The sequence below is a fragment of the Arvicola amphibius genome, chromosome 12 (assembly GCF_903992535.2).
Source record: "Arvicola amphibius chromosome 12, mArvAmp1.2, whole genome shotgun sequence".
Lineage (NCBI taxonomy): Eukaryota > Metazoa > Chordata > Mammalia > Rodentia > Cricetidae > Arvicola > Arvicola amphibius.
Genome location: NC_052058.2, coordinates 22243848 through 22269930, shown reverse-complemented (window position 1 = coordinate 22269930; position 26083 = coordinate 22243848). Strand labels below are relative to the sequence as shown.

Here is a 26083-nt window from a genome sequence, read left to right as displayed (position 1 = left end):
AGGATAAAATGGCACACACAATGCCCTCAAACAAGAGTCCGGGTGTTGGGATTGTGCCCTGTGTCTGACCCCCTTGTGCCACTTTTCCTTCAGTTGAGTCAAGAAATGGGCTTCACCTGATACATGCCCCACTTCACCTAACTATGAGGCTAATCTAGCCAGCTTTCTGCATAAAATAAGGCATTTTACTCCTTACCTTATTGCAGGTATTTATTACCCCCACCTTCTCTTACCCTGGAGGGACTCATGGCTCTTGGAGAAGACTCGTACACAGCTCTTCATATGAGGTAGGATGAAGTACATGTTTGAAACCAAACTGGTCAATAAATGTCAGAAACTCAGGGAGGGCATGGCTGGTCCAGGATCACGGGACTAGGAGAAGGCTGCAGCAGGGGAAGAGCAACTGTACTGGCTTTAGGGACCCCAGAGCTGCTTTCGCAAGGTGGGATCCCCTAGGGTATATTTCAGATGGGGGCAATGCTCAGAGAGGAGTGTATATCTGATGTCGGCACTGTTCTCTTATGAATGAGTCCTAACAGCCTGATCCTAGTGGAACTAGAATAGCTCTGCAGAAGATGTGAACAGTATGTGTCCAGTGTGTCCAGTGGATTCACGGTGAGCAAACCAGGATGCTGTGGTTATCTGGCATGCCACCAGCCCAGCACTAGCCAAAAACTCCATAGGTACTGCAAAAAAGGCTGCTTAGCTCAACTGTGTGTGTGTGTGTGTGTGTGTGTGTGTGTGTGTGCATGTGTGCATGCAAACATGTGTGTACATCATATGCTGATGCATATGTACACACATGCAGTGGTCAGAGGTCTATGTAGAGTGTTTCCCTTGATTGCTTTTCTTTCTTTATTTTATTTTTTTGAGACAAGGTCCTGCTATATAACCTTAGATGGCCCAGAACTTTCTGTATAGATCAGTCTAGCCTTGAGCTCTTAGAGATTCAACTATCTCTGCCTCCTGAGTAAAGGTGTGGGCCACCACACCTAGCCCTGCTTTATTTGTTGAGATAGAATCTCTCACTGATCATCGAGCTCACATATTTGGCTAGACTGGTTGCCCAACAAGCCCTAAGGGCCCCTGTCTCCTCCCTTCCTCCTGCAGTACTGCAGTTACAGGCACAGGAAATGCGTCTGGCTTATTACACATCTTCATTCTTGCTTGGCAAACAATTTACTGAGTGAGCCACCTCCCAAGTCCCTTGGTTTGGCTTTTAGCTGGTGCCTACTCATTACACTTGGGTACAATGATATGGTCAGCACTTCTGGATCCAAATTTATGTCCGGATACAGACCTTTCCTGGTGCCATGGTGACTTTTCTCTTTAAATGCCTATTTGGCAGACGTTGGCCAGCTTTAAACTTTTTGCTTCTTGGAATTGCGGGGTAAAACCCAAACTAGGGTCTCAGCTACCAGTAGAATCTTCTACAAAGATGGGTCATGCCACTGAGAAGTGACTTTAAAAATGTTTCTGCATCTAGGCACAATGGTACATGCCTTTAACTCAAGAATTTGGGAGGCAATTTATAAGTTCAAGGCCAGCCTCCTCTGCATAGTTAATTCCAGGTCAGATAGCGCTATACAGGGATATTTTGTCTAAAATAACCATCTTGGCAAGACAGACATAATCCCCGTACATGGGTGCCTGAGACAGAGGAACAAGAATTCAAAATTATCCTTAGTTGTACATTGAGTTGGAGGCTAGGCTGCACTACACGAGTCCCTGTCTCAGAAAACAAAACAAAATAAAACGTCTCTACAAGGATGTTGAACAATTTAGATGATGGGCAAATGAATTATGTCCACTAACAGATTTCAGAGATATTAAGGATCTTTAAGAAGGGCTGAGAGGTGATGGCTCAGCAGATAAAGGCTCTTGTCATCAAGGCTGATGCTGTGAGCTTAAGCCCTTGAGCCCACATTATGGAAGGAGAGAACCGAGTTCTGCAAGTTGCTTTTGTCCTCTAACCTCCACATGGCTGTGGCGTGAGCATGCCACACCCCTGGAGGTGTGGTTTTAAAAAGAAGAATCTTGAAGAATACTAATGATGAATTCTACTGAACTGTAAGGGTGTACTAATAAAGACAGTGACTAATGTTTTACTGTCTTATTTTATGCAGCCCTCACAAAATCCCAGATGTCACACCCTGCTCCACAAGGAAGCAAATTAAGAAACTTGATTCGAGATAACAGCTAGTACCTGGTAAAAGCAAGAGTTTGAACTTGGCTGCTCTTCCTGGTGTCTGGAACTTAGACTTATCTCTCATGTGCACTTTATGTTGGAATTTTAGCAAACGCCCCACAGAGCACCTTTTAGTTGTTGCTGTTTACTGTTAACTTATGGTTTTGTTTTTTTTAAATTTTTTAATTTTTATTTTTTATTATTTTTATTTTTTCCTCTTTTTTTATTAAAAATTTCCATCTCCTTCCCTCTTCCCCCTTCCCTCCCCTCCCCTCCACCCATACCCCCACTCCCTCCCTCTCCAGGCCAAAGAGCCCTCAGGGTTCCCTACACTATGCTAAGTCCAAGGTCCTCCCAACTCCCCCCAGGTCCAGGAAGGTGAGCATCCAAACTGACAAGGCTCACACAGAGCCTGTCCATGCCGTAGAATCAAAGCCCATCGCCGTTGTCCTTGGCTTCTCAGTCAGCCTCCACCTTCAGTCACATTCAGCGAGTCCGGTTTGATCGCATGTTCCATCAGTCCCATTCCAACTGGTCTTGGTGATCTCCCGTTAGTTCTGTCCCACCGTCTCAGTGGGTGAACGCACCCCTCACGGTCCTGACTTTCTTGCTCATGTTCTCCCTCCTTCTGCTCCTCATCAGAGCACCTTTAAACGGCCTTAGCCAACTGGATGCTAATCCTGTTCCCAGCCATGATAAGCTGGGTCTCTGTTTGGGGACCCGCAGCTCTGGGGATGCTGCAGGACAAGAATGCCTACAAATGCATTCTGGCTTTAGTTCATCCATCAGCAGGAGTGACTCAGAGGCAGCTGGGATCATTAGGTATTTCGCAAGTGCTCCACCAGATAGCTGTTTCTTTCTGTGTCTGTGTAGAAGAGAGCCCTCTCCTGGTAGTGATGGGAATTGCAGCCTTACTCTAGTTGAATCACCATCTGGCTGTGTGGTACTGGGCAAACCACCTATGTTGTTTGGCTCTCTGTTTCCTCATCTCAGAAATGGAGTTAATAAGTCCCTGGCTTGCTCTCAGATATGCTGAGATCTTCTGCTTATTCTGGATGACCTGAAACTTCTGGGTTCACAGGGCTAGGGAACTTCCAGCTGGTAGTTCCCTGCTGGTAACTGGGATCCTTGGGACCATTGGAGCTGCTCTCTGGAAGGCAGGTGGACAGCATCTTTCAACATGCCATTCATAACCAAGGACATTTGCCTCTATCACTGTGATGGAAAGTGGAGAGCTAGACACTTGACATTGGGGTCACGTGAGTGTTGTAGGCCCTGACTTCTCTCAGCAGATTAGCAACCTGAACCTGGAGGATGCAGGGTCTTACAGGGCCCGCATCAGCCTGAAGCACTCTCCTGTCACCTGTACCTGGAAGTACCACCTGCAAGTCTGGGGTGAGTGTCCTGGGGAAGGCAGGTGGGAGGTGTGTGTCGGTCTGTGATTATTGTCACAGCCCTTAAGTCACATTTACATGCTCTTTCTACTCATAAGACTAACAATATGCTGACTGCAAAATTTATGAAGAAAAGTTGCTGAAAGCTCATGGACTGGCTGGTTTGTGTGTCAGCTTGACACAGCTAGAGTCATCCAAGAGAAAGGAGCCTCGGCCGAGGAAATGCCTCCATGAAATCCAGCTGTAAGGCATTTCCTCAATTAGTGATCAATGGGGGAGGGCCCAGCCCATGGTTGGTGCTGTTATCCCTGGGCTTTTGGTCCTGGGTTCTCTAAGGAAGCAGACTGAGCAAGCCAGGGAAAGCAAGCAAATAAGCAGCACCCTCCATGGCCTCTGCGTCAGCTCCTGCCTCCAGAATCCTGCCCTGTTTGAGTTCCTTGTTCTGACGTCCTTCAGTCATGAGCAGCAATATAGAAGGGTAAGCCAAATGAACCCTTCCCTCCTCCACTTGCTTTATGGCCATAGTGTTTTGTCATAGCAATAGAAACCCTAAGACAGCCCAGGACCTGCTTCTCACCAACTAAAGCAGAACTCCTATGTAGGCAGCAGGCACTGAACGATTTCAGCACCTGAGAACTGGGTTTTGCCGCAATCTATTCCTGGGGTTCTGAGCTTCCCCATGGCTGAAATAGAAGCACTACATTTCGCTGAGAATAAACACACTAAACAGATGAGAGCAATCTCTCACTTTTCTCAAAGAAAATTTGAAAACTTTTAGCAAGGGAAATTACCAAGAAAACTGTAGGTGTGGGGTTGAAGCACTCACTGCCTTGGAAAGGCCAGAACCAGATTCACCCAACCAGTAATAGGACCAGAAGCCACTTTTGGGTTCAATTAGTTTATTGCCTATATCCACAGGAAGAAGGAATCAAAGGTCCAGGGCTACATGAGCCTTTCCCCCGCCATCCCTCGCAAACACCAGCAAAGATGAGGCTGGAATAAAAGAATCCAGGTGATGGTGATGGTGATGAAGATGGTGGAGCAAGTGACCCTGAGGATTCTGGTCTAGACCTTAGCTGGGGTCAGAGTGGTGTTGTGGTAGCACTGGGGTGGGAGTGATAGGGGTCGAGGGTGGGTTACGCTCTGCATCTTTGCTCTGTGGGGATGAGGAGCCCCAAACCAAGAGGAATTGTCTCGGACAGCATCCAGGGGCGGGAGAGGCAAGGGATAGTGGCCTCCATCGGAGATCGGAACAGTGACCTCATTGGCTTCCCTGTGGCCATGACTCAGATTGGCTGTGACTTCAGCTCTGCCTGGAGGTGATGGGCGAGGTCCCCACCCCCACCCCCCGGCCACGGCAGAGCTCTTCTGGAGTAGGCTGGGTAGAGATGAGGGAAAGCTAATATGGGGGGGGGGGTCTTATTTTCTTTGGGTTGTGTGACAGGAAATGTTCCTTATTGGAGACACTGATGAGACTAGCTCCCAATTGACCTAGGCTGTTTATGGTCTGCTCCTTGAAGCACTGGGGTTGAGGCTGTAAGAACCTGGATAGGGCTCCTCACTAGGGTGGGTTCAGAGTTGAAGAGGAAGCTTCTTGTCGTACTGATTGATGGGTGTCCAGCAGGACGAGCTCAAGTATAATAATAACAGTAGCAAAAGATGAGCCTTACTGACCAGTCAGGGCGAGTCATCCATGCAACCCCTCCCTCTGGATGCCTTGCTTTTCTGGTTGCTGTCATGTCACCGGCACCAGTGAGGACACAGAAGGGAACTGAGTGTCGGGGACCAGCCTGAGCATAAATAATTTCTTGTACCAGAGGGGAGGTGGAAGCTCAGTTCACATGACAGTATCGGGAGGGAGTTTCAGAGATAATTCAAATCCTGAAATTTGAAATCAGCCGCGTTTATTTTCCAAACAGCTTTTTATATCAAGGTAAACTGAGGAAGGCAGGGAAACTTAGCATTCTTTCCTAGGTGGTGGTGGGGATGCCTATTTTGTCATGTCCTGAAGACATCTCTTCCCTAGGTGACCTCTTAATTTACAATAGAAGGAGCAGAACGATATTAGCATATCCTGACCACTTGTTAGGATGGCATCAGGATGCTTTACTATCAAAGAGCTAGGCGACCACCTCCTGTGTGGAAGGAGGGGAGTGCTGTGGGACAATGGTCTCTTATCCTGTCACTTGTATTTCTTTTAATAAAATGCTGATTGGCCAATAGCCGGGCAAGAAGTAGAGTCAGGGCAATGAGAATTCTGGAAAGAGGGAAGTTTCAGTCTACAATTGTGACCCAGACACAGAAGACACAAGATGTGGCTGCCTCACTGAAAAGGTACCAAACCACATGGCTAACATAGACAAGAATAATGGAATAATATGTTATAAGAGTTAATAAGAAGAAGCCTGAGCTAATATGCCAACCAGTTTTATAATTAATATAGATCTCTGTGTGTTTCTTTGGGACTGAATGACTGCAGGACCAGGTGGGACAGAAACCTTGGTCAACAACAGCCTCCACCTCTACCTGCTTTTGCTTACTTTCTCTTTATTCCTATTTTGAACCACTATTATAGCCTCCTATCCCAGCTTGAGTTATCAGACGTTATTCACTTAGGTTTTTTTTTTTTTTTTTTTTTTGAGACAGGGTTTCTCTGAGTAGCCCAGGCTGATCTTGAACTCACAGAGATCCACCTGCCTCTACCTCCCAAGTGCTGGGTAAAAAGGTGTGTGCTACCACCACCTGGATAGAGGTTTACTATTTTAAAATTTTTTTGAAAAAAGAAAAACTGTTTTTTTCATTATACTTACCAATCCAAGTTCCCACTCACTTTCCTCCTTCCATTCCTTCCAACATAACCCCCCCCCCATATCTACTCTTCAGAGAGGATAAGGCACATTGCTTTGGGGAAGGTCCAAAGCCCTCCTTACTCTATCTAGGCTGAGCAAGGTATCCATCCAAAGACAATAGGTACCCAAAAGCCAGTACAAGCAGTAAGGATAAATTTTAGTGCCACTGCCAGTGGCCCCTCAGTCTGCTCCAGTCATGCATCTGTCAAGCACATTCAAAGGGACTAGTTTGGTCCTGTGGTTGTTCCTTCCCAGTCTGTCTGGTGTTGACAAGCTCCCATTAGCTCAGGTAGACTGTTTCAATGTTCCATCGTGGTCTTGACCTCTTTGCTCTTATTCTCACTCCTCCCACTCTTCAACTGGACTTTGGGAGCTCAGTCCAGTGCTTTGATGCAGGTCTCTGCTTCTGTTTCCATCAGTTGCTGGATGAAGTTTCTATGGTGATATTTAAGATATTCGTCAGTCTGACTACAGGCAAGGCCAGTTCAGGCTCCTTCTCCTCTATTACTTAGGGTCTTATCTGGGGTTATCCTTGTGGATTCCTGGAAATTTCTCTAGATCCAGGTTTCTTGTTAATCCTGTAATGGCTCCTTCAATCAAAATATCTTTTTCCTTGCTCTCATCTCTGTCCTTCCTCCATCTCAACTATCCTGTTCTCTCAAGTTCTTCTTGCCCCTCTCCTTCTCCCTTCTTCTTTCCCTGCTACCCTCCCTTCTCCCCTTCTGTTATATTCCCAATTTTGTCAGGTGATCTTGTCTATTTTGACTTTCCAGGTGGATCTATATATGTTTTCCTTTGGGTTCACCTTGTTACTTAGTTTCTCGAGGCTCAGTATCCTTTGTTTATGGCTAGTATCCACTTATGAGTAAGTACAAACTATATTCATCTTTTTGGGTCTGGGTTACTTCACTGAGGATGGTTTATTTTAGTTCCATCCATTTGCAATACCTCATCATACAAAAGACTAATCTCCAAAATATATAAAGAACTCAAGAAATTAGACATCAAAATTCTAAATCACAATTTAAAAAAATGGGGTACAGAATTAAACAGAGAATTCTCAACAGAAGAATCTCAAATGGCCAAAAGACACTTAAGAAAATGTTAACATCCTTAACCATTAGGGAAATGCAAATCAAAAACAATTCTGATATACTATCTTTCACCTGTCAGAATGGCTAAGATAAAAAACACCAATAATAGCTTATGCTGGAGAGGATGTGGAGTAAGGGGAACACTCATCCATTGCTGGTAGGAATGCAAACTTGTACAGCCACTCTGAAAATAAATATGGTGGGTTCTCAGAAAATTGGGAATCAACCTAGCTCAGGACCCAGTAATTCTACTCTTGGGCATATACCTAAGAGATGCTTAGAAATACTACAAAGACATTTGTTCAGCTATGTTCATAGCAGCATTATTTGTAATAGCCAGAACCTGGAAACAACCAAATGCTCCTCAGCTGAAGAATAGATAAAGAAAATGTGGCACATTTACACATTAGAGTACTACTCAATGGTAAAAAACAACAACAAAAACAAACAAAAAAATTAGCATCTTGAACTTTGCATGCAAATGGATGGAACTAGAGGTTTACTTTTTAATCAAGAAACATATGCTAAATTCATGCCTAAAACCCCCTGACCATGCAGAGAAAGGGGAGATGCAGATTAAATGCTGTAAAACTTCAGATAGAAGGAGTATAGGTGTTGAGGACTATTAGTCAGCAGTATGACTATAATAATGCAGTTTAGGAACATGATTTTGTTGGCTAACATGTGTAAGACCACATGAAGTATTATATTTCAGAACAACTAAGAGTAAACCTCAATGTCTCACCATGAAAATTAAGGTCAGCATGGTAATGGATATATTAATTTTATTTACTCACGCATTGTTGGTTGCATATGCTTATCAAAACATTTCATTGTGTACCATATATATCCACATACATATACATACACATACATATGGCTAAAATTAAAAGAAAGCAGAAAATAGAAGAAATTTTTAAAATAATATTAAGTCTGGGATGTAGCTCAGTGGTACATGATCAGCTTGGCAGAGTTTGGGTTTACTGCACTGGAGACTAAAATTTAAAGAATGGAAATTCCTTGTGATATTTGCCCCACTATCTGAGGTGTAAATATTTTAACATCTTTTATCCATTTTAGCAAACGTATCCACTAAGTATCTTTTAGCATTCTGTAAGTTTTACTGAAGTACAGTGTAGAAGAGGTGTGGGTGAACATCTGTGCTCCCCCAGGGAACACAGTTAAAATCATCACAACATGCTTCTGAGACGCTTCTCGGCTATTTGGTCACGACAGTGGATGGCTTTAGCAGGACACTGTGTTGTTCATGTACGGCAATGGGTGTGCTAAATGTGGGCCTGAGTGTCAGGGTTTACTGTGGGCAAAGCCTGTCCCTGTTTCTCTGCAGCTCTAACGCACAGCATATAACACTTACGCTAACAAACGTTAGCCTGACAAGGAAGCATTGATGGAGCATCTGTGCTGGGTATTATGGGATATGAGGAGACATGGTAACTGACTTCTGACAGTCATAGTCTCCCTTCCTCTCTGTGGAGCCTGCACGTCACAGTTTCGGCATGTTTATAGCTCCTAGATTCCTCTTTCTAAGGGGGCCAGGGTACAACTCACTTATACCTTTGACTTTTTTTTTTTTTATCTCCAATGTCTTTCCAATTCTTCATTTTCTCATCTTCTCTTCTTCCTTCTAGCCCAATTATTAATCTATGGCACTGTTCATCCAGTCTCCTTTCTACTCTGCTCCCTGATGAAAAACTTATTTTTCTCCTCACCCTGGGAACTTTGAAGACTGGACTGATCTGAGCTTGACCTTGAGGAAGAATCAAAAGAAGAATATAAGCTTGCAGTCATCCTGGAGACTCATAAATAAAGGATTCCGTGGGAGGAGTCCTGTGGATCCCAGACAGTTCTGAAGTGAGTGACAGAGGGCCACCGACTCTGACTGGAGCAGAAAACACTTTTCATTTGCAAACTGAGCTCACAATTCCCAAGAAACAAATACAGCTCTTATGTTTAAAAATAATCTGCTTGCCAAGCGGTGGTGGCGCACGCCTTTAATCCCAGCACTCAGGAGGCAGAGGCAGGTGGATCTCCGAGTTCGAGACCAGCCTGGTCTACAAGAGCTAGTTCCAGAACAGGCTCTAGAAACTAAGGGAAACCCTGTCTCGAAAAACCAAAAAAAAAAAAAATTAATAATAATCTGCTTATGCTGGGAAATGGTGACACATGAGTTTAATGCTAGCACTCGGGAGGCAGAGGCAGGTGAATCTCTGTGAGTTCAAGGCCAGCCTGGTTTACAGAGATAGTTCCAGGGCAGAAAAGGCTACACAGAGAAACCCTGTCACAAAACCAGAACAAAACTAAAACAAAAATAGTGTACTTATTTTTAAAATGCCCAGAAAAAAGGAAGTGAAGACAGAAGTCACAAAATAATCCCACACTAGTTTAGAATTATAAATAATAAAGGGTTATTTGTTTTAGGGAAATTTACAGATCACTGTCCTAGATAAGAGTCCTCTGTTCGAAAAGGAACAGAGCCTAGCAGCCGGAAGCAAGAGTGGGAAGCAAGACAGAGAGCGCCTGCTTTACAGCTACTTTTCCAGTGTAAGAGACCACGCCCAGGTGGGCTGTATCTTAAATGCTATTGGCTGAAGGAGAGGAATGTGCTCCCACAGCAAGGAAGCTTATTTTAGAAAAATTAAATGGTTTGAAATATAAAAAGATTAATAAGCCACTAAATACTAATACATCCACCTCACTAATTTTTTGTTACTGTTTATATAAATGAGTTCAGAGAGTCTCAATTCACTTTAAATGCCAATTCTTTGGAGCAGCTTTAATTATTGCCTCCAAATAGACCTTTGCTCTTACGCATAATTGTACTGTTTGAAAAATTACTTAGGAGACCACTGAGGCTAAAGTGGTTCCAGTGTTCCAGATTCCTACTTAAGAAAACAGACAGCTGGGCGGTGGTGGCGCCCGCCTTTAATCCCAGCACTCGGGAGGCAGAGGCAGGCGGATCTCTGTGAGTTCGAGACTAGCCTGGTCTACAAGAGCTAGCTCCAGGACAGGCTCTAAAGCTGCAGAGAAATCCTGTCTCGAAACCCCCCCCCCAAAAAAAAAGAAAAAAAAAAAGAAAAAAAAAAAAGAAAACAGACTAACTTGAAAGATCAACTAATGAGAATCCACTGAATAAGCTTTAACTATAGACTCTCCACTTTAACCAAGCAGCTTTTTTTCTTGGGTTTGCTTCTATAAGTATCATAAAAATGTTTTACCCCTTTATCTTCTGAGAAGCCCGGGACCACTGCGGTCTGGTGTTGCCCAATCCGTAAATTGCTATTGACTCAAATCAATGCTTTAGAATGTCAACTTGATCTTTTCTCTGGTGTCAGCTCATGTCTGTTAAAGCCCTAATCACAATTTGTGATTAGACACCTCAGTTGTTGTGACTACAGTCTGTTTCCTCTATCAGCTCCAAGAAGGGAAGACCTGGTTCTTTGTTTGTTTTATGCAAATGTAAAGCCCTGGGAGAGGTGGGACATCTGGCTGTGGCTGTGGCTGTGGCTGAAATTTCAGCAGTGCAAGAATGAATGATTGGATAGGTAACAGTTAAAATTTACCATTCCTAAGGTTTGAAGACTGTTGAGTTTATTTGAAGATCTAAGACATAACTATTTTATGTTTTCTCTTTCTGCTTTTGATAGGAAGTAGATCCTTTATTCTAAAATTTCCTAGGATGCTTTAATAACTGGCAAAAGAAGAGGGTTACAGCAAGAAGGCTGTCATTCATCTATTGATTAGCAGAAAGACATTCTAGAACTGGCATCAAATACAAACAACTGAACTCAAGCAAAATTCACCCTGGAAGAAACTTCTTCCATTTTTCTCCCTCTCAGCTGATTGCTTCTTTCCTACGCCACTTACAAATGAAGATTGATATACTCTATCACTACACAGGAAACTGCCAAGCAAGTAGTTAGTGGTTTATTCTGAGATGTAAAAGGGCAGACAGAGCAGAAGGTAGTTGAGGACAGGCTCTAACATGAAACAGGGTCCCCAAACCCACCAAGTTACCACAGTATGAATGATCTAGGAAAAAAGTGAGGGTGTTATGATTTTAATAAGAAGAAAGGCTACCACCTCTCCCACAGGCTCATGAGGAGTATTGGTATTAGCTCTTCTTTGAAGTTCTGGTAGAATTCTGTATTGAAACCATCTGAGCCCAACTCCCTAAGCTTTTCTGACCAGTCAGCAGGGAGGGTTCCTGCTGCTGGGCTTTCCCCCAACCCACCCTCCCCCAAGCCTGCCTTTTCACCTGCAAGGTCCTTGGTACCCTGCAACACAGCCTGCTCCAGTGCTGAGGGAACCGGAGAGTCAGTCGGTGGCCACACGGCCTGACAGCCAGAAGTGCCACTCTCTGGGACCTTCGCAGTAGGACAGAATCCAGGGGCCCCTCTCCAACTCCTTAAGCTTTTCTGGCCAGCTAGCTGGGAATGTTCCTGCTGCTGGGCTTTTTTTTTCCCCAACCCACCCTTCCCCCAAGCCTGCCTTGTCGCCTGTGAGGTCCTTAGAACCCTACTCCAGTGCCAAGGGAACCAGAGAACCAGAGGGGAGGGTTCCTGCTGTTGAGCTTTCTTTTCCTCAACCACCAACCCACCCTCCCACCAAGCCCGCCTTTTCACCTGCAAGGTTCTTGGAACCCTGCAACATAGCCTGCTCCAGTGCTGAGGGGACCTGAGAGGTGAGTCAGCATCCACAAGCCTGGATAGCTGGACATCCCAGTCTCTGGGATCTTACCAGTGGGACAGAACCCAGGCACCCCTCCCCAACTCCCTGGCTTTTCTGGCCAGCAAATGGGAGTGTCCCACTGCTGGGCTTTCCCCATCCCAACCTGCCCTCAAGCCTGCCTTTTCATCTGTGAGTTCCTTGGAACCCTACAACACGGGCTCCTCTAGTGCTGAGGGGACCAGAGAGATGAGTCAGCAGCCATGGGGCTGGACAATCAGAAGCACCACTCACTGGGACCTTCCCAGTGGGGCAGAACCCAGGGGCCCCTCCTCAACTCCCTAGGCTTTTCTGGCTAACCAATGGGGAATGTTCCTGCTGCTGGGCTTTCCCCCAACCCACCCTGACCCCAAGAATGCCTTTTTGTCTGCGAGGTCCTTGGAAACCTGCATCAGAACTTGCTCCAATACTGAGGGGACCTAAGAGAGGGCAGATCAAGAAAATTCCCAAGTACTCAGACAACAACAGCAAAGATTGGACCAAGATGCCAAGACACTGCTGGCCTCATTTGAAGGAAGAGATGGATAGCCAATGCAAGAATTCCTCCAATATCCTGAAAAGGAACAAGGTAACACCAGAATCTAGTGGACACATAACAAGAAGACTTGATCATCCTAACCCAGAAGAAGTAGAAGAAAATGACTTTAAATATAACTGTATGAAAATAATAGAGACCTTTAAAGAGAAAGTGAGAAACTCCCTTAAAGAAATGGAAGAGAAGACTAACAAAAAGTTAGAAGAAATTAATAAATCCCTCAAAGATACTCATGAAAACCAAGAAAAAGCAATCAAACAGGTGAAGGAAACAGTTCAAGACTTGAAGACCAAAATGGAAGTAATAAAGAAAACACAAACCGAAGGATGGCTGGATATGGAAAATCTGAGTAAATGAACAGGAACTACAGAGACAAGTAAAACCAACAGAATACAAGAGATAGAAGAATCTCAGGCTCTGAAGATACTATAGAGGAAATAGACTCATTAGTCAAAGAAAACATTAAATCCAACAAAGTCTTAACACAAAACATTCAGGAAGTCTGGGACACCATAAAAAGACAAAACCTAAGAATAATAGGGGTATAAGAAGGAGAAGAACTCCAGCTCAAAGGCACAGAAAATGTGTTCAACTTTATTATAAAAGAAAACTTTCCCAACCTAAAGAAGGATATTCCTATGAAGGTACAAGAAGCTTACAGAACACCAAATAGACTGGATCAAAAAAATAAAACATCCCCCATGCTTCCAACTTTTGCCCAGGGATCTTGTCTACTTCCATTATCCAGGAGGATAAATATATGTTTTTCTTCGGGTTCACCTTCTTATTTAGCTTCTCTAGGATCATGAATTATAGGTTCAATGTCCTTTGTTTATGGCTAGAATCCACTTATGAGTGAGTACATACCATATTCCTCTTTTTGGGTCTGGATTATCTCACTCAGTAAAGTGTTTTCTATTTCCATCCATTTGCATGCAAAATTCAAGATGTCATTGTTTTTTACCACTGAGTAGAACTCTAAAGTGTATATGTGCCACACCTTTTTTATCCATTCTTCTATTGAGGGGCACCCGGGTTGTTTCCAGGTTCTGGTTATTACAAATAATACTGCTATGAACATAGTTGAACAAATGCTTTTGTAGTATGATCCACTGGACTGAGCTCCCAAGGCCCAGATGAAGAGCAGAAGGAGGGCAAACATGAGCAAGGAAGTCAGGACCACAAGGGGTGCATCCACCCATGGAGACAGTGGGACTAATCTAATGGGAGTTCACCAAGGCCAGCTGGACAGGAACTGAATGAGCATGTGATCAAACCAAACTCTCTGAATGTGACTGACAATGAGGGCAGACTGAGAAGCCAATGATAATGACACCAGGTTTTGATTCTACTGCATGTACTGGCTTTTTGGGAGCCTAGTCTGTTTGGATGCACACCTTCCTAGACATGGATGGAGGTGGGAGGGCCTTGGACTTCCCACAGGGCAGGGCACCCTGACTTCTCTTAGGACTGGAAAGGGAAGGGGAGGGGGAGAAAGGAGGAATGGGAAGGAAATGGGAGGATGGGAGGAGGTGGAAACTTTTAATAAATAAATAAAAAAATCCCCTCGGCATATAATAATCTGATGGAGGACTCTCATTGGTTAATAAAGAAACTGCCTTGGCTTTTTGATAGGGCAGGATTTAGATAGGTGGAGTAGACAGAACAGAATGCTGGGAAGAAGGGAAGTGAGGCAATCGCCATGCATCTCCTCTCTGGGACAGACGCCATGAAGCTAGCCGCCAGGTCATACATGCTGAATCTTTCCCGGTAAGCCACCACCTTGTGGTGCTACACACATTACTAAATATGGGTTAAAGCAAGATGTAGGAATTAGCTAATGAGAGGCTGAAACTAATGGGCCAGGCAGTGTTTAAATGAATACAGTTTGTGTGTTGTTATTTCCAGGGCATAAGCTAGCCAGGCGGCCGAGAGCCGGGCGGGATAAAAACCAGGCCTGCCTGCAACTCCTTCTACAATAATCAAAACATAAAACATACAGAATAAAAAAAGAATATTAAGAGCTGCAAAGGAAAAAGGTCAAGTAACATATAAAGATAAACCTATCAGAATTACACCTGATTTCTCAATGGAAACCATGAAAGCCAGAAGGTCTTGGATAGATGTGCTGCAGACACTAAGAGACCATGGATGCAAGCCCTGACTACTATACCCAGTAAAACTTTCTTTCACCATTGATGGAGAAAAAAAGATATTCCATGACAAAAACAGATTTAAACAATATGTATCCACAAACCCATCCCCACAGAAAGAACTAGAAGGAAAACCTCAACCCAAAAACACTAACAACACCCACAATAACACAGACATATGATAACCCTCTACCAACACAACCCAAAGAAGGGAAACACACAAACTCTACCACCAAAAAAATGAATGGAGTTAACAACCAATGGTCATTAATATTGCTTAATATCAATGGACTCAATTCACCTATAAAAACACAGAGGTTAAGAGAATGAATATGAAAACAGGATCCAGCATTCTGCTGTTTATAAAAAACATACCTTAAGGTCCCTGTTCCTGTGCTGAGGAGATCAAATCAGACTGGTGAGTGTGTGCCATTGTCATCCCTGGGAAGACGGTCAGAGAAGGGAGCACAGGGCCCTTTCAACTCCTGCTGCAGGGGCTTCTTTGCTCCACATGAACCTGCCTCCCCCAAGCCTGCCCTATTGTCTGCGAGATCCTTGGCCCAGGAACAGTTTCTGCTCCTTCACTAAGGCTTTCCACCCAGAGGGGTGAGTGTCTGCCTGCTGGGCCAAGGTCCCTGAAAGGGAGTGAATGGTACCTCTTGCTCCTGCTGCAGGGGCTTCTTTGTTTCATACGACCCTGTCCTCCCCCAACTTTGCCCTTTATCTGCGGGGTCCTCAGACTACCAGGAGTCCCTGTTCCTGTGATGAGGAGATCAATCCAGATGGCCTACCCCACTGTCTGCGAGGCCGTTGGCCTAGGAAGAGTTCCTGCTCCTGCACTGAGGAGATCCACCCAGAGTATCAGTCACAGCATAGATTGGACCAAGATGCCAAGATTTTCCTGGCTGCATTTGAAGGAAGAGATGGGCAGGCACCAATGCAAGAATTCCTTGAACAACCTGAAAGACAACATAACAACACCAGAATACAGGGATCATGCAACAAGAAGACTTGAACACCCTATTCTAGAAGAAGTAGAAGAAATCGACTTTAAATGTAACATGAAAATAATAGAGGACCTTAAATAGGATGTGAAGAACTGCTTTAAAGAAATGGATAAGACAAACAAAAAGGTAGAAGAAATGAATAAATCTCTCAAAGATATCAAAGAAAACCAAGAAAAAGCAATCAAGCAGGTAATGGGAACAGTTCAAGACTTGAAAAATGAAATGGAGGCAATGAAGAAAGCACAAACTGAGGGAAGGCTGGATATGGAAAATCTGGGCAAACTAACAGGAACTACAGAGACAAGTATAGCCAACAGAATACAAGAGATAGAAGAAAGAATCTCAAACCCTTAAGATACTATAGAGGAAATAAACTCATTGATTAAAGAACACAACAAATCCAACAAATTCTTAACACAAAACATCCAAGAAATCTGGGACACCATGAAAAGACCAAACCTAAGAATAATAGGGGTAGAAGAAGGAGAAGACTTACAACTGAAAGGCTCAGAAAATACATTCAACAAAATTATATAAGAAAACTTTCCCAACCTAAAGAAGGATATTCCTATGAAGGTACAAGAAGCACACAGAACACCAAATACACTGGATCAAAAAAAGCATCCCCTCACCATATAATAATCAAAACACAAAACATACAGAATAAAAAATGAATATTAAGAGCTGCAAGGGAAAAAGGTCAAGTAACATATAAAGGGAAACCTATCAGAATTACACCTGACTTCTCTATGGAAACCATGAAAGAAAGAAGGTCTTGGATAAATATATGTTTTTCTTTGGGTTCACCTTCTTATTTAGCTTCTCTAGGATCATGAATTATAGGCTCAATGTCCTTTGTTTATGGCTAGAATCCACTTAACAAATGGTGCTGGCATAACTGGATGTCAACCTGTAGAAGAATAAAAATAGATCCATATCTATCACCATGCACAAAACTCAAGTCCAAATGGATTAAAGACCTCAATATAAACCTGACCACACTGAATCTGATAGAAGAGAAAGTGGGATGTAGCCTGCAATGCATGGACACAAGAGACCACTTCCTAAGTATAACCCCACTAGCACAGACAATAAGAGCAACAATGAATAAATGGGACCTCTTGAAACTGAGAAGCTTATGTAAAGCAAAGGACACTGTCATTAAACAAAAAGATAACCTACTGAATGGGAGAAGATCTTCACTAACCCCACTTCAGACAAAGGTCTGATCTCCAAAATATATAAAGAACTCAAGAAACTAGACATTAAAACTCTAATTAATCCAATTAAAATGGTGTACTGAACTGAACAGAGAATTCTCAACAGAAGAATTTCAAATGGTCAAAAGACACTTAAAGTCATGCTCAACCTCCTTAGTGATCAGGGAAATGCAAATCAAAACAACTTTGAGATACCATCTTACACCTGTTAGAATAGCTAAAATCAAAAACACTAATGATAGCCTATGCTGGAGAGGATGTGGAGTAAGGGAAACACTCATCCATTGCTGGTGGGAATGCAAACTTGTGCAACCACTTTGGAAAGCAGTGTGGCTGTTTCTCAGGAAATTCGGGATCAACCTACCCCAGGACCCAGCAATTCCACTCTTGGGAATTTACCAAGAGATGCCCAATCATACTACAAAAGCATTTGTTCAACTATGTTCATAGCAGCACTATTTGTAATAGCCAGAACCTGGAAACAACCTAGGTACCCCTCAAGAGAAGAATGGATAAAGAAGGTGTGGCACATATACACTTTAGAGTTCTACTCAGTGGTAAAAAACAATGACATCTTGAATTTTGCATGCAAATGGATGGAAATAGAAAACACTTTACTGAGTGAGATAACCCAGACCCCAAAAAAGGAATATGGTATATACTCACTCATAAGTGGATTCTAGCCATAAACAGAGGACATTGAACCTATAATTCATGATCCTAGAGAAGCTAAATAAGAAGGTGAACCCGAAGAAAAACATATATTTATCCTCCTGGGTATTGGAAGTAGACAAGATCGGCGGGTAAAAGTTGGGAACACAGGGGTGAGGGTGGAGGGTTGGGGGAAAGGGGAGATGGGGAGAGAAAAGGGAGAAGGGGAGGATTAGGTAGAGCTTGGGGGAATGGGATGGTTGAGATGGAGGAAGGGTCATTATGGAGGCAGGGAAGAAGATATCTTAACTAAGGAATCCATTTTAGGGTTTGCAAGAGACTTGGCTCTAGAGGGGTTCCAAGATGTCCAAGGGGATTTCCCCAGCTAGGTCCTTGGGCAGCAGAGGAGAGGGTGCCTGAACTGTCCTTTTCCCATAGCCACTGATGAATATCTTGCATATCACCATAGAACTTTCATCTGGCGATGGATGGAGACAGAGACAGAGACCCACATTGGAACACAGGACTGAGAGCCCAAGGCCCAGATGAAGAGCAGAAGGAGGGCAAACATGAGCAAGGAAGTCAGGACCACGAGGGGTGCATTCACCCACTGAGACAGTGGGACTGATCTAATGGGAGTTCACCAAGGCCAGCTGGACTGGGACTGAATGAGCATGTGATCAAACTGGACTCTCTGAATGTGGCTAACAGTGTGGGCAGACTGAGAAGCCAATAATAATGACACTAGGTTTTGATTCTACTGCATGTACTGGCTTTTTGGGAGCCTAGTCTGTTTGGATGCACACCTTCCTAGACATGGATGGAGGTGGGAGGGCCTTGGACTTCCCACAGGGCAGGGCACCCTGACTTCTCTTAGGCCTGGAGAGGGAGGGAGAATGCGGGGAGTGGGGGGAGTGGAAAGGAAATGGAGGGGATGGGAGGAGGCAGAAATTTTTAATAAATTAAAAAAGAAAAGGAATAAAGCTGAGCCAAGAGCAGATAGAAAAAAAATTCTACATTATCTAACATTTTACAAAGCTTTGATATCTTTTATGGTTATTCAGCAATCTATACCTCATCTCAGGCTTAAAATAACAAATAAAGTAGACATAAACTTGAAAAAAAAACACCTTAACCTCAAAGACAAATACTACCTCAAAGTAAAGGGTTGGGAAAAGGTTTTCCAATCAAATGAACCTAAGAAACATGTGTGTGTGGCTATCCTAATATCTAACAAAATTAATTTCAAACTAAAATCAATCAGAAGAGATGGAGAAGGATACTTTATACACATAACAGGAACAATTCATCAAGATGAAGTCTCAATCCTGAACATCTATGCCACTGATATAAGATCACCCACATATGTAAAGGAAACATTACTAAATCTTAAATCGCAAATCAAACACCACACACTAATAGTAGAAAATTTCAACACTCCTCTCTCACCAATGGACAGGTCAACCAGACATATACTTAACAGAGAAATAAGAGAACTAACAGATGTAATGAATCAAATGGACTTAACAGACATCTTTAGAACATTCCACCAAATACAAAAGAATGTATCTTCTTCTCAGCACCTCATGGAACCTTCTCTAAAATTTATCTCATATTCAGTAACAAAGCAAACATCCACAGATACAAAAAAAAATTGGAGTAACCACCTGTGTCTTATGGGATCACCATGGAGTAAAGTTAGAATTTAACAACAATACTACTCCCAGATAGCCTACAAACTCATGGAAACTGAACAGTCAACTATTGAACCATCCCTGGGTCAAGGAAGAAATAAGAGAGAAATTAAAGTCTTTTTTGAATTCAACAAAAATGAAGGCACATCATATTCAAACCTATGGGATACTATGAAAGCATTGCTAAGAGGAACGTTCATAGCATTAAGTGCCCACATAAAGAAAACAGAAATTTCACATTAGCGACCTAACAGCACACCTGAAAGCTCAAGGAAAAAAAGAAGCAGACTCACTCAGGAGTAGAAGACAGGAACTGGGGGCTGAAATCAACAAAATAGAAACACAGAAAAGATTACAAAGAATCAATGAAACAAAAAGCTGGTTCTTAGAGAAAATCAACAATATTGACACATCCATATCCAAACTAATCAAAATGTGGAAAGATTAACAAATTAACAAAATCAGAAATGAAAAGGGGGGCATGATAACAGACAGTGTAGAAATACACAGAATCATTAGATCCTACTACAAAAACCTGTACTCCACAAAATTGGAAAATGTAAAAGTAATGGACAATTTTTTAGATAGATACCATATACCAAAATTAAATCAAGACCAGGTGAGCAATTTAAATAGACTTATAAGTCACAAGGAAATAGAAGCTGTTGTCAAAAACCTCCCCCCAAAATAAACAAATAACAACAACAACAACAAAAACTAAAAACACCAAAAACTCAGGATCAGATGGTTTTAGTGCAAAAATCTACCAGAACTTCTAAGAAGAGCTAATACCTATACTCCTCAATGTGTTCCACATAATAGAAACAGAAGGGTCACTGCCAAACTCTTTTTTTATGAGGCAACAGTTACCCTTATGCTAAAACCACACAAAGACTCAACCAAGAAAGAGAATTACAGATCAATCTCACTCATGAACATGAATGTAAAAATTCTCTATAAAATACTGGCAAACAAAATCCAAGAACACATTAAAAAATCATCCATTCTGATCAAGTAAGCTTCATCCCAGAGATGCAGGGCTGGTTTAACATATGAAAATCTATCAATGTAATTCATCATATAAATAAACTGAAAGAAAAAAAACATATGATCATTTTATTCAATGCCCAAAAAGCATTTGACAAAATTCAACACCCCTTCATGATAAAGATATTGGAAACCTATGAACACCTGATTTTCGTCAAAGGAGCTAAAATTATACAATGGAAGAAGGAAAGCATCTTCAACAAATGGTGCTGGCATAACTGGATGTCAACCTGTAGAAGAATGAAAATAGCTCCATATCTATTACCATGCACAAAACTCAAGTCCAAATGGATTAAAGAACTCAATATAAATCTGACCACACTGAACCTGATAGAAGAGAAAGTGGGATGTAGCCTGCAATGCATGGGCACAGGAGACCACTTCCTAAGTATAACCCCACTAGCACAGATAATAAGAGTAACAATGAATAAATGGGACCTCCTGAAACTGAGAAGCTTATGTTAAGCAAAGGACACAGTCAATAAGACAAAAAGGCAACCTACTGAATGGGAGAAAATCTTCACCAACCCCACATCAGACAAAGGTCTGATCTCCAAAATTTATACAAAACTCAAGAAATTGGACATTAAAATTTGAAAAAACCCAATTAAAAATGGTATACTGAACTAAACAGAGATTTCTCAACAGAAGAATTTCAAATGGTCAAACGATACTTAAGGACATGTTCAACTTCCTTTCATCTTCCTTAGGTACAAGGAAAATGCAAATCGAAACAACTTTGAGATACCATCTTACACCTGTCAGAATGGCTAAAATAAAAACACCAATGATAGCTTATGTTGGAAAGGATGTGGAGTAAGGGGAACACTCATCCATTGCTGGTGGGAATGCAAACTTATGCAACCACTTTGGAAATCAGTGTGGCAGTTTCTCAGAAAATTGAGAGTCAACCTACCTCAGGATCCAGCAATTCCACTCTTGGGAATATACCCAAAAGATGCTCAATCATACTACAAAAGCATTTGTTCAACTATGTTCATAGCAGCATTACCTGTAATAGCCAGAGCCTGGAAACAACCTAGATGCCCCTCAAGCAAGAATGGATAAAGAAGGTGTGGCACATCTACACATTAGAGTACGACTCAGTGGTAAAAAAACAATGACATCCTGAATTTTGCATACACATGGATGGATGTAGAAAACACTATCCTGAGCAAGATAACCCAGACCCAAAAAAGGAATATGGTATATACTCACTTATTAGTGGATACTAGCCATAAACAAAGGACATTGAGCCTATAGTTCATGATCCTAGAGAAGTTAAGTAATAAGGTGAACCCAAAGAAAACATATATAGATCCACCTGGAAATTGGAAGCAGACAAGATCACCTGACAAAATTTGTAAGCATGGGGATGGGGGTAGAAGGAAGGGGAGAAGGGGAAAAGGAGAGGAGAAGGGGAGGCTTGCTGAGAGCTTGAGGGAATGGGATAGTTGAGATGGAGAAAGGACAGAGATAAGAGCAAGGAAAGAGATATCTTGACTGAGGGAGCCATTTGGGGTTTAGCAAGATACCTGGCTCTAGAAAAATTCCCAGGAATCCACAATGATGACCCCAGATAAGACCCTAAGCAATAGAGGAGAGGATGCCTGAACTGGCCTTGTCCTATAGTCAGACTGATGATTATCTTAAACATCACCATAAAACATTCATCCAACAACAGATGGAAACAGGGGCAGAGACCCACATTGGAGCACTGGACTGTGCTCCCAAGGTACAGTTGAACAGCGAAAGGAGGGAGAGTATGAGCAAGGAATTCAAGACCATGTAGGGGGCATTCACCCACTGAGACAATGTTCCTGGGATAATGGGAGCCCACCAACTCCAAATGGACTGGGAATGAATGAGCATGGGATCAAACTAGTCCCTCTGAATGTGGTTGACATTTGGGGCAGACTGATGGGCCAATGACAATGGCACTGGGATTTGTCTCTACTGCATGTACTGGCTTTTGGGGATCCTATTCTCTTTAAATGTATACCTTGCTCAACCTGGATGTAGTGGGGAGGGCCTTGGACTTTCCACAGGGCAGGGTGCCTTGTCCTCTCTTAAGATTGGAGGGGGTGGGGAAAGGGTGTGGGAAGAGGGGAAGAAGTGGGAATTTGGATTGGTATCTTTTTAAAGTAATAAAATAAAATAATAAAGAAAGAAACCACCTGGACCTGGACATTTGGGGGGTGGTGGTGGAGGCTTTTGATGACAGCTTCTATTTCCTTTCAGTTTATAGGTCTATTTAAATTGTTCACCAGGTCTTGAATTAATTTTGGCATATGGTATCTATCTAGAAAATTGTCCATTTCTTTTATGTTTTCCAAGTTTGTGGAGTACAGATTTTTTGGTGTGTGGCCTAATGATTCCTGATTTCCTCAGTGTCTGTTGTTGTATTCCCCTTTTCATTTCTGATTTTGATAATTTGGATTTCTCTCTCTGCCTTTTGGTTAGTTAGGATAAGGTTTTGTCTATCTTGTTGATTTTCTCAAAGAACCAGCTCTTTGCTTCATTGCTTTTTTGTATTCTTTGTTTCTATTTTATTGATTTCAACCCTCAATTTGTTATTTCCTGACATCTACTCCTTTGGGTGCATCTGCTTCTTTTTGTTTTAGAGGTTTCAGGTGTGGTATTAAGTCACTAGTGTTAGCTTTCTCGACTTTATGCAGGTACTCAGTGCTATTAACTTTTCTCTTCATGCTGCTTTCATAATGTCCTATAGGTTTGGGTACACTGTGTTTTCATTTTCATTGAATTCTAGGAAATCCTTAATTTCTTTATTTCTTCTTTGACCCAGGGGTAGTTCAATAGAGCACTCTTTAATTTCCATGTGTTTGTGGGCTTTCTGAAATTAGTGTTGCTGTTGAATTCTAATTTTAAACCATGGTGGTCTGATAAGATTCAGGGGTTGCTCATTTTTTTGTATCTGTTGAGGTTTGCTCTGTTACCAAGTATGTGGTCAATTTTAGAGAAGGTTCCATGAGGTGCTGAGAAGAAGCTATATTTTGTGATTGGGTGGGGTTCTGTAGATACCTGCTAATTCTATTTGTGTCATGATATCTGTTAGTTCTCTTATTTCTCTGTTAGGTTTTTGTCTGGTTGACTTGTCCATTGGTGAGAGTGGGGTGCTGAAGTGTGGAATTTGATGTGTGATTTAAGCTTTAGTAATGTTTCTTTTACATATGTGGGTGATCATATATTTGGGGCATAGATGTTCAGGATTGAGACTTCATCTTGATGGATTGTTCTTGCTATGAGTATAAAGTGTCATTCTCCATCTCTTTTGATTGATTTTAGTTTGAAATCTATTTTGTTAGATATTAGGATGGCAATACCTAATATCTAAGAAGCAAACAGTTAAAGACTTAAAGTCTTAAATAGAGGCAATAAAGAAAACACAAACTGAGGGAATTCTGGATATGGAAAATATGGGTAAGTAAACGGGAACTACAGAGACAAGTAAAACCAACAGAATACAAGAAATGGAAGGCAGAATCTCAGGGGTTGCAGATACTCTAGAGAAAATCAATTCATTGGTCAAAGAAAACATTAAATCAAACATTTTTTTTTGATTAAATCAAACTTTGTTTCTTAGGTACATTTGATTGAAATTTTTTCCCAACTCTTTACTCTGAGGTAGTGTCTGTCTTTGAGGTTGAGGTGTGTTTCTTGTATACAGCAGAAGGCTGGATCCTGCTTTTGTATCAATTCTCTTAGCCTGTGTCTTTTTATAGGTGAATTAAGTCCACTGATATTAAGAGATATTCATGACCAGTGGTCGCTAATTCCTATTATTTTTCAGTGGTAGTGTTTGTGTTTTTCCCTTCTTTGGGTTTTGTTAGTGTGAGTTATCTGTTGCCTGTGTTTTTTGGGGGTATAGTTAGCTTCCCTGGGTTGGGGATTTCCTTCTAGTGCTTTATGTAGTGCTGAGTTTGTGGATATTGTATTCTTTAAGTTTTGTTTTTTTTCATGGAATATCTTATTTTCTCCATCAATGGTGACTGAAAGTTTTGCTGGGTATAGTAGTCTAGGCTTGCATTCATGGTCTCTTAGTGTCTGCAGCACATCTGCCTAGGACCTTCTGGCTTTCACGGTTTCTACTGAGAAGGTGGGTGTAATTCTGATGGGTTTACCTTTATATGTTCCTTGACCTTTTTTGCAGCTCTTAATATTCTTTCTTTATTCTGTATTTTTTATGTTTTGATTATTATATATTTTGATCCAGTCTATTTGGTGTTCTGTAAGCTTCTTGTACCTTCATAGGGACATCCTTCTTTAGGTTGGGAAAGTTTTTTTCTATGATTTTGTTGAATATATTTTCTGTGCCTTTAAATTGGAGTTCTTCTCCTTCTTCTAAGAATAATATTCCTATTATTCTTAGGTTTGGTCTTTTCATGGTGTCCCAGATTTCCTGGATGATTTGTGTTAAGAATTTGTTTGATTTAATGTTTTCTTTGACCAATGAATTGATTTTCTCTAGAGTATCTGCAACCCCTGAGATTCTGCCTTCCATTTCTTGTATTCTGTTGGTTTTACTTGTCTCTGTAGTTCCCGTTTACTTACCCATATTTTCCATATCCAGAATTCCCTCAGTTTGTGTTTTCTTTATTGCCTCTATTTAAGACTTTAAGTCTTTAACTGTTTGCTTCACCTGTTTGATTGTTTTTTTTCCCTTGGTTTTCTTGGGTTTCTTTGAGAGATTTATTTTTTTTCAATTTTTGTTAGTCTTTTCCTCCATTTCTTTACGGGATTTTTTCATTTCCTCTTTAAAGGTCTCTATCATCTTCATGAAGTTATGTTTACAATAATTTTCCTCTGCTTCTTTTGGGTTAGGATGATCAAGTCTTCCTGTTGTATGACCACTGGGTTCTAGTGTTTACCATGTTGCTTTTTAGGTTGTTGGATAAATTCTTGCATTGGCGCCTACCCATCTCTTCCTTTAGTTGATGCTGGCAGTGTCTTTGTGTCTTGGTCCAATCCTTGCAGTGGCTGTTTGTGTTTTGGGGACTGTTCTTTGTCTGCTCTGTATTGTTACTGTCTGTGTCTCAGGGTTTTTGGAGCAGCCATCTCTTGGTCTTCTCTGTGTAGTAGTGGGCTGTTTCAGAGTTCCATTGAGTTTGCAGGGGGATGTGTCAAGATTTTCTTAGATTTAACATTTTCTTTGACCAAAGTATTCATTTCTTTTATCATGTCTTCAGTGCCCAAGATACTCTCTCCCATCTCTTGCTGTCTGTTGATGTGTCTTGCCTTTAAGATTCCTATTAGAGTTTCTAAATTTTTTACTTCCAATTTTCCTCTATTTGGGTTTTCTTTATTGATTTTTATATATACATTTAGGTCTTTAACTTTTTGTTTTGTTTTTATTTTCTTCCATTGTTTGTTGTGTTTTCATGGATTTCTTTAAGGGATTTATTCATTTCCTCTTTAAGAAACTCTATCATATTCATAAAGGCTATTTTAAAGCCCCTTTCTTGTGCTTCAGCTATGTGGAGATAC

General features: G+C 41.8%; 1 protein-coding gene across 1 annotated transcript in view; it reads right to left on the bottom strand.

The window, feature by feature from the left end:
- The window catches only part of Ly9 (lymphocyte antigen 9), a 47956-nt gene that overhangs the window by 21020 nt on the left and 853 nt on the right, over positions 1 to 26083 (bottom strand). Inside the window, 2 exon segments of the mRNA XM_042054005.1 lie at positions 11778 to 12187; positions 12572 to 12690. Coding sequence (XP_041909939.1) covers positions 11778 to 12187; positions 12572 to 12690 — 529 coding nt within the window.